At 35.9% G+C, this 15,167-nt stretch overlaps 1 protein-coding gene across 4 annotated transcripts in view; it reads left to right on the forward strand.

Moving 5' to 3' along the window:
• Positions 1-15,167, forward strand: part of BLTP3B (bridge-like lipid transfer protein family member 3B) — a 90,501-nt gene that overhangs the window by 32,653 nt on the left and 42,681 nt on the right. For all 4 annotated transcript variants that reach the window (XM_064376822.1, XM_012469260.3, XM_021675571.2 and 1 more), the window contains 7 exons: positions 1-92; positions 1,286-1,475; positions 2,665-2,805; positions 4,306-4,476; positions 10,058-10,238; positions 12,496-12,579; positions 14,194-14,376. In XM_064376822.1, the coding sequence (XP_064232892.1) occupies positions 1-92; positions 1,286-1,475; positions 2,665-2,805; positions 4,306-4,476; positions 10,058-10,238; positions 12,496-12,579; positions 14,194-14,376 (1,042 nt within the window). The remainder of the gene's footprint in view (positions 93-1,285; positions 1,476-2,664; positions 2,806-4,305; positions 4,477-10,057; positions 10,239-12,495; positions 12,580-14,193; positions 14,377-15,167) is intronic.

Below are 15,167 nucleotides of genomic sequence, written 5' to 3' on the forward strand. Positions count from 1 at the left end.
TCCCTGGATAAAGTAATAATGGAAATGAGTACCTGTGAAGAACCAAGAAGCCCTAATGGTCCATCACCAATTGCAACTGCTTCAGGGCAAAGGTAAGTTACTTCCATAAATTGGCATGACTGCCAAAGGGAGTTCTTTTCTATAGTCAACTCTGTTATTAACAGTAACAGGGCGTTTAAAAAAATGCATTAACCTCAACTGGCCTCCATTTAAGTCAGCTCTCTCATCAAACATTTTACAGTTTAGTTATATACATTGCAAAGTTGCAGATTTAACTTTTAACTTCTTTTATTCATCTTGCATTCCTCGCTATTATTAAATAATAATGATTAATGGCAGAGCAGCAGCAGAAAATGGAAACAAAAGAATTTAGGCATCCTGTAAATCAAATAGCCCCTGTTTCTCTGCATATTATTTTCTGTGCATCAGTGGAACTTTTATGACTCTTAAGAGTTAAGTTGGGCTGGGTGCAGTGGCCTACGCATATAATCCCAGCACTTTGGGAGTCTGAGGTGGGCGGATCACCTGAGGTCAGGAGTTCAAGATCAGCCTGGTCAACATAGTGAAACCGCATCTCTACTAAAAATACAAAAATTAGCTGGGGACGGTGCACACCTTTAGTCTCAGCTACTTGGGAGGCTGAGGCAGGAGAATGCTTGAACCTGGGAGGTCAAGGCTGTAGTAAGCTGAGCTTGTGCCACTGCACTGCAGCCTGGGTAATTTTGGTAGAGACAGGGTTTCGCTGTTTTGGCCAGGCTGATCTCGAACTCCTGGCCTCAAGTGATCTGCCCTCCTCAGCCTCCCAAAGTGCTTGGAATACAGGTGTGAGCCACCATGCCCAGCCTAGGCTTTCAAGAATATCACATTGGCATTTTGTATTGCTTGCCTACTATGTCCTAAGGTGCAGGAGTAGATACCGTGATGTAAAAATGAATACCATCTGACCTTGGCCTCAAGGACCTCAGAGTGTAATGGTGAGTCAAATATGAAACAAATCTTTGTAGGCGGGGGACAGGGGCTCATGTCTGTAATCCCAGCACTTTGAGAGGCTTAGGCAGGAGGATTACTTGAGGTCAGTAGTCTAAGACCAGCCTGGGCAATATACTGAGACCCATCTGTACAGAAAATTACTCCTGGCCTCAAGTGATCTGCCTGCCTCAGCCTCCCACAGTGCTGGGATTACAGGTGTGAGCCACCATGCCCAGCCAACAATGTGAAAATATTAGTAGAACTTATAAAAATTAGTTTTATCTTTAGTGTATTTTATTTTGCTTTGTTTTTCCAGTGAATATGGCTTTGCTGAAAAAGTAGTTGAGGGAATTACTGTTTCTGTAAATTCTATAGTCATCAGAATTGGAGCAAAAGCCTTCAATGCATCATTTGAACTTTCTCAGCTTCGGATCTATAGTGTAAATGCACACTGGGAACATGGAGATTTAAGATTTACTCGTATTCAGGATCCACAGAGAGGAGAGGTAAAATTTTTTTTCTTTCCTTTTTAAAGGCTTCATTTAGTGACAAATAAAGGAGAACAATTAAAATAATCACGTCTCATGGTTGCCAGAATCTTGCCTTTTAACTTTGCTTTTCTCTGTATTACTTTTTTGCGGGGGTGTACAGGGGAGACACGGTTTCACTCTGTTGCCTATGCTGGAGTGCAGTGACACAATCACGGCTCACTGCAGCCTTGACCTCCCTGAGTTCAGGTGATCCTCCCACCTCAGCTTCTTGAGTAGCTAGGACTAAAGTCATGCACCACTGTGCCTGCCTAATTGTCATATTTTTGGTAGAGACAGGGTTTTGCCATGTTTCCCAGGCTGGTCTCAAACTCCTGGGCTCAAGCTATCCACTCACCTTGGCCTCCCATAGTACTGGGATTACAGGCCTGAACCACTGCACCTAGCTCTCCGTATTACTCTTTTTTTTTTTTTTTTTTTTTTTTTTTTTTTTTTTTTTTTTTGAGACGGAGTCTCGCTCTTGTTACCCAGGCTGGAGTGCAATGGCGCGATCTCGGCTCACCGCAACCTCCGCCTCCTGGGTTCAGGCAATTCTCCTGCCTCAGCCTCCTGAGTAGCTGGGATTACAGGCACGCGCCACCGTGCCCAGCTAATTTTTTTTGTATTAATAGAGACGGGGTTTCACAATGTTGACCAGGATGGTCTCGATCTCTTGACCTCGTGATCCACCCGCCTCGGCCTCCCAAAGTGCTGGGATTACAGGCTTGAGCCACCGCGCCCGGCCATTACTCTTAATCATTCAGTTACAAAATGTGCATATTTTAATGCTTTTACTGTAATAAATATTTCAATTTAAAGCCTATTTTAACTTCTCAGCTACTCAGAATTGAATGTTTAAATCCCTCAAACTAAAATACGTTATTTAGTTGTTTTTGGTCACATGATTTAAATGCATTTGAGCTTTACATTAACTGAATTACTTAGAATAAAAGTATTAACAGCTTTACACATGAATATGAAGATGTGTAACTGAATTTGATGGAATCATACAATTTACAAAAATAAAAACATGGTGAATATATCTAGAATATATATAGGTCATTTGAAAATTAGTTGAGAAGATACATTCGCTTTGTTTTTTAAAATCTACATTTTTCTCAGTCTGTTTTGCATGAGTAGGTGAAGTTAATCTCTGTGTTCTCCTTAGGTTTTGACTTTTAAAGAAATAAATTGGCAGATGATAAGAATAGAGGCAGATGCTACCCAAAGTTCACATCTTGAAATTATGTGTGCTCCTGTTCGATTAATAACCAACCAATCAAAAATCAGAGTTACACTTAAAAGAAGGGTGAGTCAACAGGATTACATTATTGATTCATGTATTAACTTTTGGATTTGACTTTTTGATTTGTGTGTTAACTATTAGTTAACTATAGGAAATTTTAAATAATTTCTTAGGTGAAATATTGGCATACTAGCAGTGGCATATTAAAATAATATAAAATAAAGGGAGGTATAGTTACTTAGATAATATTTGTAGAAAACTATTATAATATTCTTCAGTCTTAGGTTTAATAGAGTTTCACAGGATTTTTTGTTGTTGTTGTTTTTATTTTTATCTTATTTTTTTTGAAATGAGATCTCACTGTATTGACCAGGCTTGATTGCAGTGGCATGACCAAGGCTCACTGAAGCCTTAACCTTCCAGGCTCAAGTGGTTCTCCCACTTCAGCTTCCCAAGTAGCTGGGACTACAAGCATGCACCACCGTGCCTGAATAATTTTTTAAGTTATTTGTAGAGATGAGGTCTCATTATATTACCCAGACTGGTCTTGAGCTCCTGAACTCATGTGATCCTCCTGCCCCTGCCTTATTTTTATTTTTATTTTTGGAGATGGGGTCTTGCTCTGTTGCCCAGGCTAGAGTGCCTCGAACTCCTAGGCTCAAGGGATCCTCTCGCCTTTGCCTCCCAAGTAGCTGAGACTACAGGAATGTACCACAATGCCTAGCTAATTTTTAATTTTTTGTAGAGGCAGAGCCTCGCTATGTGGTGTAGGCTGATCATGAACTCCTGACTTCAAGCAGTCCTTCTGTCTTAACCTTCCAAAGTGCTGGGATTACAGGTGTGAGCCACGATGCCTGGCCTAAACATTTTTGTTTTTGGTAAATTGAATATATTTCTCAGTTGCCAAGATTTGTTGAACATTTACTGTCTTATAATTTAATTTCTTCTATTGAATCTTTGAATTAATATAAGTAATTATATGATTTATCAGCTATTAATGCCAAGTTAAGTTATATAAGTACTATATAACTTGTAAGGTACAAGGATTTGTCTGTCTTTTGTTACCACTGCATCTCTAGTACTAGGAGATACTCCATTCATGTTACAGAAACTCAATAAATACTTTTTATTTTTATTTTTAAAAAGACAAAGTTTCTCTCTCGCCTAGGCTGGAGTGCAGTGGTGCTATCTCCACTTGCTTCAACCTCTGCTTCCTGGGTTCAAGCAGTTTTCCTGCCTCCTCTTCCCAGGTAGTTGGGATTACACAGGTGTCCGCCACTATGCCTGGCTAATTTTTGTATTTTTAGTAGAGACGGGGTTTCCACTGTGTTGGCCAGGCTGGTCTCAACCTCCTGATGTCAGGTGATCCACCTGCCTCAGCCTCCAAAAAGTGCTGGGATTACAGGCATGAGCCACTGTACTTGGCCAGCAAATACTTTTTGAATGAAGGAAGAATCCATATTTAATTTTATTCAAAAAGGTTTTGAAAACAATTTTTGAATACAGTTGTGTTATAAGGTTTATATCTTGGCTTAATTTTATGAAACTTTTTTTCCCCCACAGTTAAAAGACTGCAATGTCATAGCAACAAAGTTAGTTCTAATATTGGATGACTTATTATGGGTTTTAACTGATTCCCAGTTGAAAGCTATGGTACAATATGCAAAATCTCTTAGTGAAGCAATAGAAAAATCAACAGAACAAAGGAAGAGTATGGCTCCTGAACCTACACAGGTATGCTGTAAAATTAACAGGAAAAATATTTATTTTACATGAAAATAGTTTAAAAATCAGAAGGATTTGTTGGTATTTTCTTTAAGAAACAGATTGTGAGGCTTTGAATACAAGAATCTTCTTTATCTAGATGTCTTCTAGGTAATTTTATATAAGTGGTATCTATATGAAAACGTATTCGTATCTATTAGTGTTTATTTTGTTTAGAGCTCTGTATTAGGCACTAAGGGTAATGATGACATAAAAGTATTGATGTTTTAATACCTCTGTTTGGGAAGTTAAATGAGTATAGTTTTAAAACTACTAAAGTAAAAGTAAATGAGGAAAAACCTGGGTAATCATAGGCAAGAGAGGACATGTGAGAGTTAATTGTGCAGAGAAGCAAAGCCATAAGGAATTGCTGAAATTGGACACAAAACTGCTGAAGTTGTCTGATGGCTGGTGCAAGAACAGGGACAAGCATAATGAGCTATTTATCACTTTCTTGAAAGTGATTATTAGTTTATATGGAGCATTATTAGTTGGTGTGGAGAAGAAAAGTTTTTCTAGTCTTTCCCCATAGTAAGTTCTGAGTACCAATACATAAAGGTCTTTATAGAAGAGACAATGATAATTATAATGGATAATATTGTTAATAATTTTATGCAAAGTATAAATGAATTTTTATATCTACCCCTAATAAAAACTGGATAGTATAAAATTATGCACCTGTGAAGCTATTTCCTTGGAAACAGTGTTATACATCTCAGATATATAGCTTGTTGGTTATCTGGCTTTGTACATGGGAATGGCATATATTTAGGCTTTCTTTATTTTTTGAGACAGAGTCTCTGTCGCCCAGGCTGGAGTGCAATGGTGCAATCTCGGCTCACTGCAACTTCCACCTTCCAGGTTCAAGTGATTTTTGTACCTCAGCCTCTCGCGTAGCTGAGAGGCAAGCATCACCTTGACCCCTTAATATTTTTGTAATTTTAGTAGAGACAGGGTTTCACTGTATTAGCCAGGCTGGTCTCAAACTCCTGGCCTCAAGCAATCTGCCCTCCTCGGCCTCCCAAAGTGCTGGGATTACAGGTGTGAACCACCATGCCCAGCCTAGGCTTTCAATGAATATCACATTGGCATTTTGTATTGCTTGCCTACTATGTCCTAAGGTGCAGGAGTAGACACTGTGATGTAAAAATGAATACCATCTGACCTTGGCCTCAAGGACCTCAGAGTATAATGGTGAGTCAAATATGAAACAAATCTTTGTAGGTAGGGGACAGGGGCTCATGTCTGTAATCCCAGCACCTTGGGAGGCTTAGGCAGGAGGATTACTTGAGGCCAGTAGTTTAAGACCAGCCTGGGCAATGTACTGAGACCCATCTCTACAAAAAATTTAAGAATCATCTGAGTGTGGTGGTATATATCTGTCATCCTAGCTACTTGGGAGACCGAGGCAGGAGGATTGTTTGAGCCCAGGAAGTCAAGCCATTGTACCACTGCACTTCAGCTTGCATAACAGTGAAATCCTGTCTCAAAAAAAAAAAAAGGAAGAAAAGAAAAGAAAAGGAAAAATCCCCAAATCATTGTAGTTTAATGTAAATGTTAGCATGAAGAAGTAAGGGAAAGGGTTATGTGTAGGGACTACAGAAACAGAGGTTTCAATTAATTGCTTGCAGGGTTTAGAAAAGTTTCACAAAGAGGATAATAAAATTAAGTCTTAGAAATGAGTAGCAATTCACAGGCAGACATGGGGGAAAGGCATTTCAGAAGAGACAATAGAATCTGCACAAGTATAGTATTTTTAAAGAACATGTTATTTTCTGATAAAGATAAGAAATTTGGTGTTACTAATGTTTTTAGGAGTGAGGTTCAAATGCCTCAGGATATAACAGTTTTCCAAGTTTTATATTTTAAAGAAATTGAGTTCTACATATTCCACTTTGATGTGTATTCTTTACTTATCTACCAGAGAATATGCTTGCATTAAGGTGTCAGACTGGCTCTCCCTTTCCATAATGACTCTAATCCTACTTTATAAATGAAAGGCATTATTACTCATCCTCAGTCTTACTAGGATGGATTTGAACAGGGAGGGGGTGAAAACCCCTCTGGGAACAAGATACAGTGGCGTTTTGAAATATTGCTATTCATGTTGGAAGTTAATGGCTCTAATGACAAAGGAACAAGTCAGGTGATTATTAGTTCTTTGTTTTCTTTGTTTTTAATGCATGTGAAGGACGATCAAATAATTCTCAGCTATTAGAGATTATTAAAATAATTTTTTATAGTAGATCACTTAGTGAAGGTAACCTGAAGGCATTGAAAGGATCTAGTCATATGGCTAAAACAAAACTGCTTTCCTTTCAGTCTACCTATTTATGTGAACATGGTTTTTTAGAGCTTATAGCCATAAAAATAAATAAACATACAGAATTGAAAGTGAATTTTGTATTATTCTACCAATAAATTATTCATCCAATGGGGCATCTGCAGAATTCTCGGGGGATTCTGATTTTAACCATTTGGCAAACAGACCACTGGACTCTAACATAGAATAGTTTTCTTCGACTGGTAGCCTGAGTTGAAACAAAAGTTTGCAGTGACTGTATGTGAAACATGTTGTATAATACATGGAAGAATTTGGACATTTTTCTCTGGGCATCTGGGAGCCAGTGGAAGTTTTTAAGTAAGTTGAGGATAAGGAAGAGAGAAAAGTTGAGGACTTTAGAATGACAATTGGTACTGTCATTAGCCAATAAGGGAAGGCAGAAGAAGGAAGTAGGTTTGACTAAGGGAGATAAGGGTAAGAAAAGCCATTTTGGAGCTGAAAAAGTTTAAGGAAAAAAGTAGAGGAGAGTACTTTACAATATTACCATCATAGACATAAATATTATTCTGTTAAGGCTTGCAACAAAGATTTTTGGTAGTTTAGGTTGTGATTAACAGAGATGGTGGTCATAGTTAAAGACTAATAGATTGAAGGTTGATATTACTGTATAGCTCTTATGTGGGTATGTTTATATAAAATGGACTGTGGATTAGAAAATTAGATACGTATCTATTAGGAAACTAGAAACAAGGACAAAATTCTGTAATCTCACCATGCTAATAAAACTTGTGCTACCATTTCGAGGGTGGTTTTTGCCCCAGCATATGTACTTTTTCCTAGTTGTAGTTCGTGGGCATATGCAAGTTTCTTCCATGTCTCTAGTCTTTGTAACTATTACGTTCTGTTGCTCCATAATATGTCATAGCAGATATGTTTAACCATTAGGATAGAATTGCTTTCTTGGATAGTAGTTACCATGTTACTACTTTAGCTATCACACAGAATGTCCTAATCTGATTATTTCAGGTCCCAGAGAGAGCATGTCAGAAAGTGAATTAGTTAACAAGTGTTTCTTTACTCAACTTTACAACTAGGCCATTGTTTTCTATTACAAGTATTTGCTTAGCTTCATCTTACTCTTCTCTAAAAGAGAAAGAAGACTATCTTGAAAATTAAGAGGTGTTAACATTATTCATAGGGGCCAGGTGCAGTGTAATCCCAGCACTTTAGGAGGCTGAGGCGGGTGGATCTCTTGAGGTCAGAAGTTCAGTACCAGCCTGGCCAGCATGGTGAAACCCTGTCTCTACTAAAAATGCAAAAATTAGCCAGGCATGGTGGTGGGAGCTTGTAATCCCAGCTACTTGGGAGGCTGAGACAGGATAATCGCTTGAACCTGGGAGATGGAGGTTGCTGTGAGCTGAGGCACTCCATCCTGGGTGACAGAGCAAGACTCCATCTCAAAAAAAAAAAAAAAAAAAATTATTAATGAGGCATACAATGGCCCATTTTTTTTCTTCCAGAAATAGTATCCAAAAACCTGACTTTACCATAGTATTAAGAAGAAGGTTTGTAGGGAGATTAATGTTCATGTTTTTATTTTTATCAGTATTTATCTTAATAAAGAAGAGAGAAAACAGTAAAAGAAGTTTGGAGAGTATTTTTAAATAGCACCATCATAGGCATGAATACCTTTCTATAGCTTTGAAAATAGATGGGAAAAACAGGAGAAAAATTGTTTGACATCAGTTTAATAATTAATAAAAAGTTTTCTAGAGTATCTAGTATTTAACATTCTATAGCTATATTTCACCTTTCTGTTTCTTTACTTACTGTGGTCTGCAATCATTTTCATGAAGAAATTTTCATTTACTAATTACACTTTGCAGTTCTTTTACAGTATGATCATAGTTCTTCATAGATGTAATGTATGTAGATATATATACATACAAGATATATAAACTTTGATTTTCTTTAAGTAATTAACCATCTTTTATTATAACTTATGAATTTGAACATTGTTAATTTTTAAAGTAGAAAATTTGGTGTTTATCATAATTATTATAAAAATTCATCTACAGTTTTGTAACTCATATGTCAGATAATCTTACATTATAGTTGTATATACAGAATCATTTTAGGCTATTAGAGGTTCGTATATATTTTTATATGTCAAAAGTGTTCTATACTATTTCTCTTTAGGGAAAAGAATATTTGAATTCACAACCTATTTATAAATCTTGTCTCCTTTCTGGCTTCTTTAGTTATTCAAGTTCAAAGGACACATCACATCTTTTAGGAGAGGCACCAGAGCACCTAGAATGCTAAATAATATCATAGGGGCTTCAGAAAAATATTTGAACTCACAACCACTATATAAATCCTGTCTCCTTTCTGACTTCTTTAGTTATTCAAGTTCAAAGGACACACCATATCTTTTAGGAGAGGCACCAGAACACTTAGAGTACGAAATAATATCACAGGGGCATCTACAAAGATGTGCTTTATCTCTATAGGATATTGTGTTAGTCCTTTTTAACGCTGCTGTTAAAGACATACCTGAGACTGGGCAGTTTACAAAAGGAAGAGGTTTAATTGGACTTACAGTTCCATGTGGCTGGGGAAGCCTCATAATTATGGCAGAAAGTGAAGAGGAGCAAGTCCCTTCTTACATGGATGGCAGCAGTCAAAGAGAGAATGAGGAATATGGAAAACCAGAAACCCCTGATAAAACCATCAGATCTCGTGACGCTTATTCACTACCACAAGAACAGTAGGGGAGAAACCGCCCCCATGATTCAATTATTTCCCACCGGGTCCCTCCCACAGTACATGGAAATTATGGGAGTACATTCAAGGTGAGATTTAGGTGGGGACACAGAGCCAAACCATATCAGATACATAACAGTGTATACAGGGCCCACATTTGTTTTCTTTTTAATATATAGAACTAATATTCAAATAAACTGCCTTTAAGAGTTAACTACATTTTCTAAAACAAGGGCTATAAATATGTTAAATATAACTTCAGATATTTACTGAGACATATTGGGGTTCATATTTGGTTTGTGTATAGTTTTACAGTTTTTAAGCTTTAGTTTTATTAGGTAATTCAGAAAATATTTTAGTGAAGCTAAGTTATTCATGAAAAATAAAATGTATGATGGTTATTTTTCATCACTTTTCAATTGAAAATATTTAGCTTTTTTTTGTGTGTGAAATTTCCAATATTTAAATTGGCAGTGATAAGGGAGTTTTGAATCTTTTTAGAGCTCTACAGTAGTCGCATCTGCCCAGGAAGTGAAGACGACACAAACTTCAAATGCTCCTGATGTAAATGATGCAATCGTGAAACTATTCAATGACTTTGATGTTAAGGAAACCTCCCATCATTTAGTGATTTCTCATCTAGATCTACATATATGTGATGACATTCATGCTAAAGAAAAAGGTAAAATAATTTGCTTATTTCAAACTATTTTGGATTTTCTAGAATTGACTACAAAACTAGGTTGTTTATTAAATTTCTTGTGTAGGATGTCTTGTAAGATAATTTGTCGTAATTGTGTTCATATGACTGTATAGATGAAAGGCACAATTGGAAGCATACATCAGTAGGAAATTTTGTTTTGCTTTAGCAGTTAGTACTTAAGGTTAATTAGTTGTTAACTATCAATACTAACAATAAAATTAGCTTTAAAAAGTCAAACACTGAATAGATGACACTCTGGGAGGATGATGTAATATTAGACTTGCCTTTGAATTAACTTTTTCATAATTTTGAAGTTGTCTGCAAATTAAACTTTAGTCCATACTTAATTCATAATTATTTGTAGTTGTGTTTTCAGCATTGTAGTTTATCTGCCTATTTTGAGTAGAAATACAACTGTGTAACTCTTTAACATATTTTATGACTACCTTTCCTCCCATCCTTCCAAAATTTGATTAGGAAGCAAAATTTTAGTTAATTTTCTTTTAGTTTTTGTCTATCTTATTTTTCCTTGTTTAGTAAACATAACAGGGTAACCAGGAAGCTGCCCTTTGCCATTCTGTAAATGTGTAGTTCTGTAATCTAGGTGCTGGGCATTTTTTTTGTTTCTTTGCTGGAGAGTATCCCTGGCCCAGAAGTATTGAGCGTGAGTTCAGCAGGTAGGCCCACCTTAAGGTCTATAATTCTCCAACTTTGGTGAGTGTTAGAATCAAGCTGAAGACCTTTAAATAATAGAGTTATCTGATCTCTGTGCCTCAGATCTGAATCAGGATCTGTATCTATGAAAATTTTTGCCCTGTGTTTTTAAGCTAGGAAAGTGAATATTGAGACCATGGATACTTAGCAGTAGAAGTTACCCTGCCTTCATTAGACAAGGCAGCTACCTAAAAGGTTGGAGGGGTAAAGATGAGGAAGATTTGGGGTTTGTGGAGGTGATTTGTTATCTTTAAAATGTGATTTTTATGTTCACATTATACCATTGTGTCATTCGATCTACAGTGGTATCTTTTACTTTTGAGATTTGGAAGGAAAATCCAAAAAAGTTAGAACAAACCAAACTAAGAAAATGAAGTGGTCAAGATTAAGTAACGAGAATGGAGAAAGTATTTTCTAAGGCCTTACATTCCTCACTATTCCCTCATAGAATAAGTTGAATGATTTTATTTAGGAGGAAAACCTTTCCACCAAAATATCTCCTTAATAGTGCAGTCTGTAATCACTACTTTTCTGGAATCCAAAAGGCTCTGAAATGTTATTTTATAAGTTTGTGAAAAAAGCATTTGTGACAAAACTTGACTTACACCAACACATTGTTTATATTTATGTTTTGCCGCAGAATTGCTATTTTTATTATTGCTGCCTCAGAACCTGCTGGGACCGTTGCATGGTATATCCTGTATATACCATATTACTGTCACGAAATCTAAACATTTCTGAATTCTGAAACATCTGGCTTTCCAAAGGTTTTATGTAAGGGATTGTAGACCTGTACTGGAAATTCTAGTTGAGATAAATTAGATTTAACAAATTAATATAGAGGGTGTATACATAGCTATGTCAGTTTGTATTTTTCTTACTTCTGATTGATTTGCCCATTTTGTTTTAAAATTTGATTTTTATGCTCATGTTACACCAATTTGTGATCTACTTTTGATCTTATTATAGCTGTATGACTTTGAACAACTTACCTAACCTAACAGACTTTTAATTTCCTTTTCAGTAAGAGGTAGGATGATACGGTGTAGTGGTTAAGATTTCCTGGGTTCAAATCCAAACTTTGCACTTAACTAGCTGTATGCCCTTGGCCTCTTTGGGCCTCAGTTTTCTTATCTTGAAGATGAGGATAATAATGATTGTACCTATCAAATGGGGTTGTTATGAAAATCAAATGAGTAAGTATACCTAAAGTATTTAAAATAATGCCTGACATATGGAGAAGCCCTGTAAATATAAAAGTTCTGCTATTATCATCTGTGAACTCTACCAGGGCAGGGATTCTGCTATTATTGTATTCTTACCTTTCATCCTAATGCCTTGCAAATGAGGAGGACTCAGTAAATACTTATTGGATTGAATTATATTTCCTAAAATCCTTAATGTGCTTTATAAAAGAAAGACAGTTACTACCACTTGGACTCCAAGTATGGTAAAAATCTTTTGTGGTAAATTAAATGTTTCTGATAATTTCCTTAATATTTTTTTCTCTTTCTTTTCCCAGAGTCAAACAGACGTATTACTGGAGGGGCAATGCAACTTTCTTTTGCGCAGCTAACTATAGATTATTATCCTTATCATAAAGCAGGTGTGTATAACAGCTTCTTTAAAAGATATAAAAGTTGTTTTAAAATTATATAGCTAATTTGTTTAGTTTTATTTTGTTAACAAGAAATGAGATGAAGAGATTGGTATTTTTCTCCTGGCAGTATTTTAGTAAGAAAGTGGAATTGCCATGGAATTTAGTCATACAGTTTATATTGAGATTTATGTAAATTATTAGAAACTGACAGTTTTCCAAATAACCAATTTAAAACTTAAAGAAAAAATCAGGGTACAGAGGAGATGTGTTTGTGCTATTTTGTTAGTTGTGACAAAAACAGGTTATTAATAAATATTTTAAATTTTTAAATGATTTATATATTTAAAAATTAGAAAAGTGTATGAAGCTAAGAATAAGAATAGGTTTAGCTTGGGCCGGGCGCGGTGGCTCAAGCCTGTAATCCCAGCACTTTGGGAGTAGGTTTAGCTAAATTATAGGATTTCAGATTTCATAGGCTCTTAATAATCTAGTATTGGTAGCTTATTTCTCCCAAATAATGAAAAGAAAAAAAGTATGATTATTGTGGCCAAATTAAGTAATTTAACCTTATGCCCATTTTTGCATGTTGGTGTTATTTGGCATTAACACAAGCGAAAAAAACCAAACTAGTGATCATAGAGTTTTCCAGGACATTTAAAAAATGGTAAAGTGTTTCTGTTTAACGTTTTCTACCAGTGTTTGTCATTTCTATGTTGGTACCTGATTAAATTTAAAGGTTGTACGATTTGCTTTGTTTTTTTCTTTTTTGTTTCAAATTTTTATTGCCGATATTCAATATAATGATTTTCTTTTAAAGCATTTTGTCTTACGTATTATCCTCCTGACTCATAAATTAACTTAAAAATGCATAAAATTTTTAAATAGAAATTATTTATTTTTTGGGAGGTAAAACATTCATAGAGTAGATTTTCTTTTTTTTGAAACAAGGCCTCATGAGTACAGTGGCATGATCACTGCTCACTACAGCCTTGACCTCTTGCCTCAGCCTCCCAAAGTGCTGGGATTATAGGTGTGAGCTGCTATGCCCAGCCTGATTTTATCGTCTTAACCCTTTTATGTGCATATTACTTTTCTTAGTTGCTACAGAGAAAACTAATAATCCTGATTTTATATTTTTCTTCCAGAAACTATGGCTGAGTACATCTTGAGCAGTTTTATTGGTTTCTTAAATGTTTTAATCATCATCATCTTATCATTTTTGTGGTTTAGGTTTTTGTTAGTTACTTTATAACAAATCTTTGATGAACAGATTTTATTTCTTTCCTAACATTTTCTGGGATTAAGTTTAATGGAAGTTTACCAGGTAATTGAGCATCCAGTGAAGGGTGACCAGTCAAATGGCTTTAAATTGATCCTGAGTGATTTTCTACTAAGAATATGTACTAGATGGAAACTCCTCCAGATGATTTGCTTTTGACATTCTTTCTCTCTGTTTCAAATGTTTTACTCATATTTCAGAATAACATGTAGTAGGTAAAGCCTGTAAATTTTTCGGATATCAGTGCCTTTCTTAAATAAATGACTAAATCTCATTAAGCATTACTATAATAATTGAAAGTTGTACATTTTTCAATGAAATACCTGTTATTCATTTTACAGGAGATAGTTGTAATCATTGGATGTATTTTAGTGATGCAACCAAAGCAAAAAATGGATGGGCCAACGAGTTATTGCATGAATTTGAGTGCAACGTTGAAATGCTTAAACAGGCTGTGAAGGATCATAATGTAGGTTCACCTCCTAAATCCCCAACACATGCCTCTCCCCAGCACACACAAACAGGTATTTTATCTATAATAACATTATGGCATTCCCCTGATCTTAGGGGTATTTGTGCTTGTATGTGTGTGTCTGTGTGTGTGCACGTGTGTGTGTGTACGTGTGTGTGTGTGTGCATGTGCGCGCACACATGCGTCTGTGTGTATGATCATATTTCCTGTAAATAAGTATTTTTTGTTTGTTTTTAATGTGGAGATGGGGGTATCACCATGTTGCCTAGGGTAGTCTCAAACTCCTGGCCTCAAGCAATTCTCCCACCTCAGCCCTCCCCAAAGTGCTGGGATTACGTCAGCCACACCCAGCCAAGTGTTTTTAATTAATGGCTAAAATCCCTGCATCCTTCATTCAGACCAGCATAGGCTTGTAGACCAAAGCACTTTTAAACTTAAAATAACCAATAATAGTCACACCCAGGTAGAATTTTTCGAACTTTTAAGTAGCTAGAAGGTCTCTTATTTTTTCTTTTTAGTCAACACATAATAATTGTACATATTTATGAGGTACAGTATGATACTATTTTTTATTTTTTGCTGGCCCAGTAAGGATTGAAGTATGGTATTTTGATACATGTATACAAATGTAGAATGATAAAAGCAGAACAATTAGCATATTCATCACCTCAGACATCCATCATTTATGTTGGGAACATTCAAAATCTGCTCTTATTAGCTATTTGAAAAAAAAATTATTATTAAGTCACCCTATAAAAACTAGAAATTAGTTCTCCTATCTAGCTGTACCTTTGTATTCACTAATTACCCTTTGTCTGCCCCTCCCCTGCCCTCCCCCATACT

This window comes from Aotus nancymaae, unplaced genomic scaffold (assembly GCF_030222135.1).
Source record: "Aotus nancymaae isolate 86718 unplaced genomic scaffold, 86718_ANA_hifiasm-v0.15.2.pri h1tg000016l, whole genome shotgun sequence".
Taxonomy (NCBI): Eukaryota; Metazoa; Chordata; class Mammalia; order Primates; family Aotidae; genus Aotus; species Aotus nancymaae.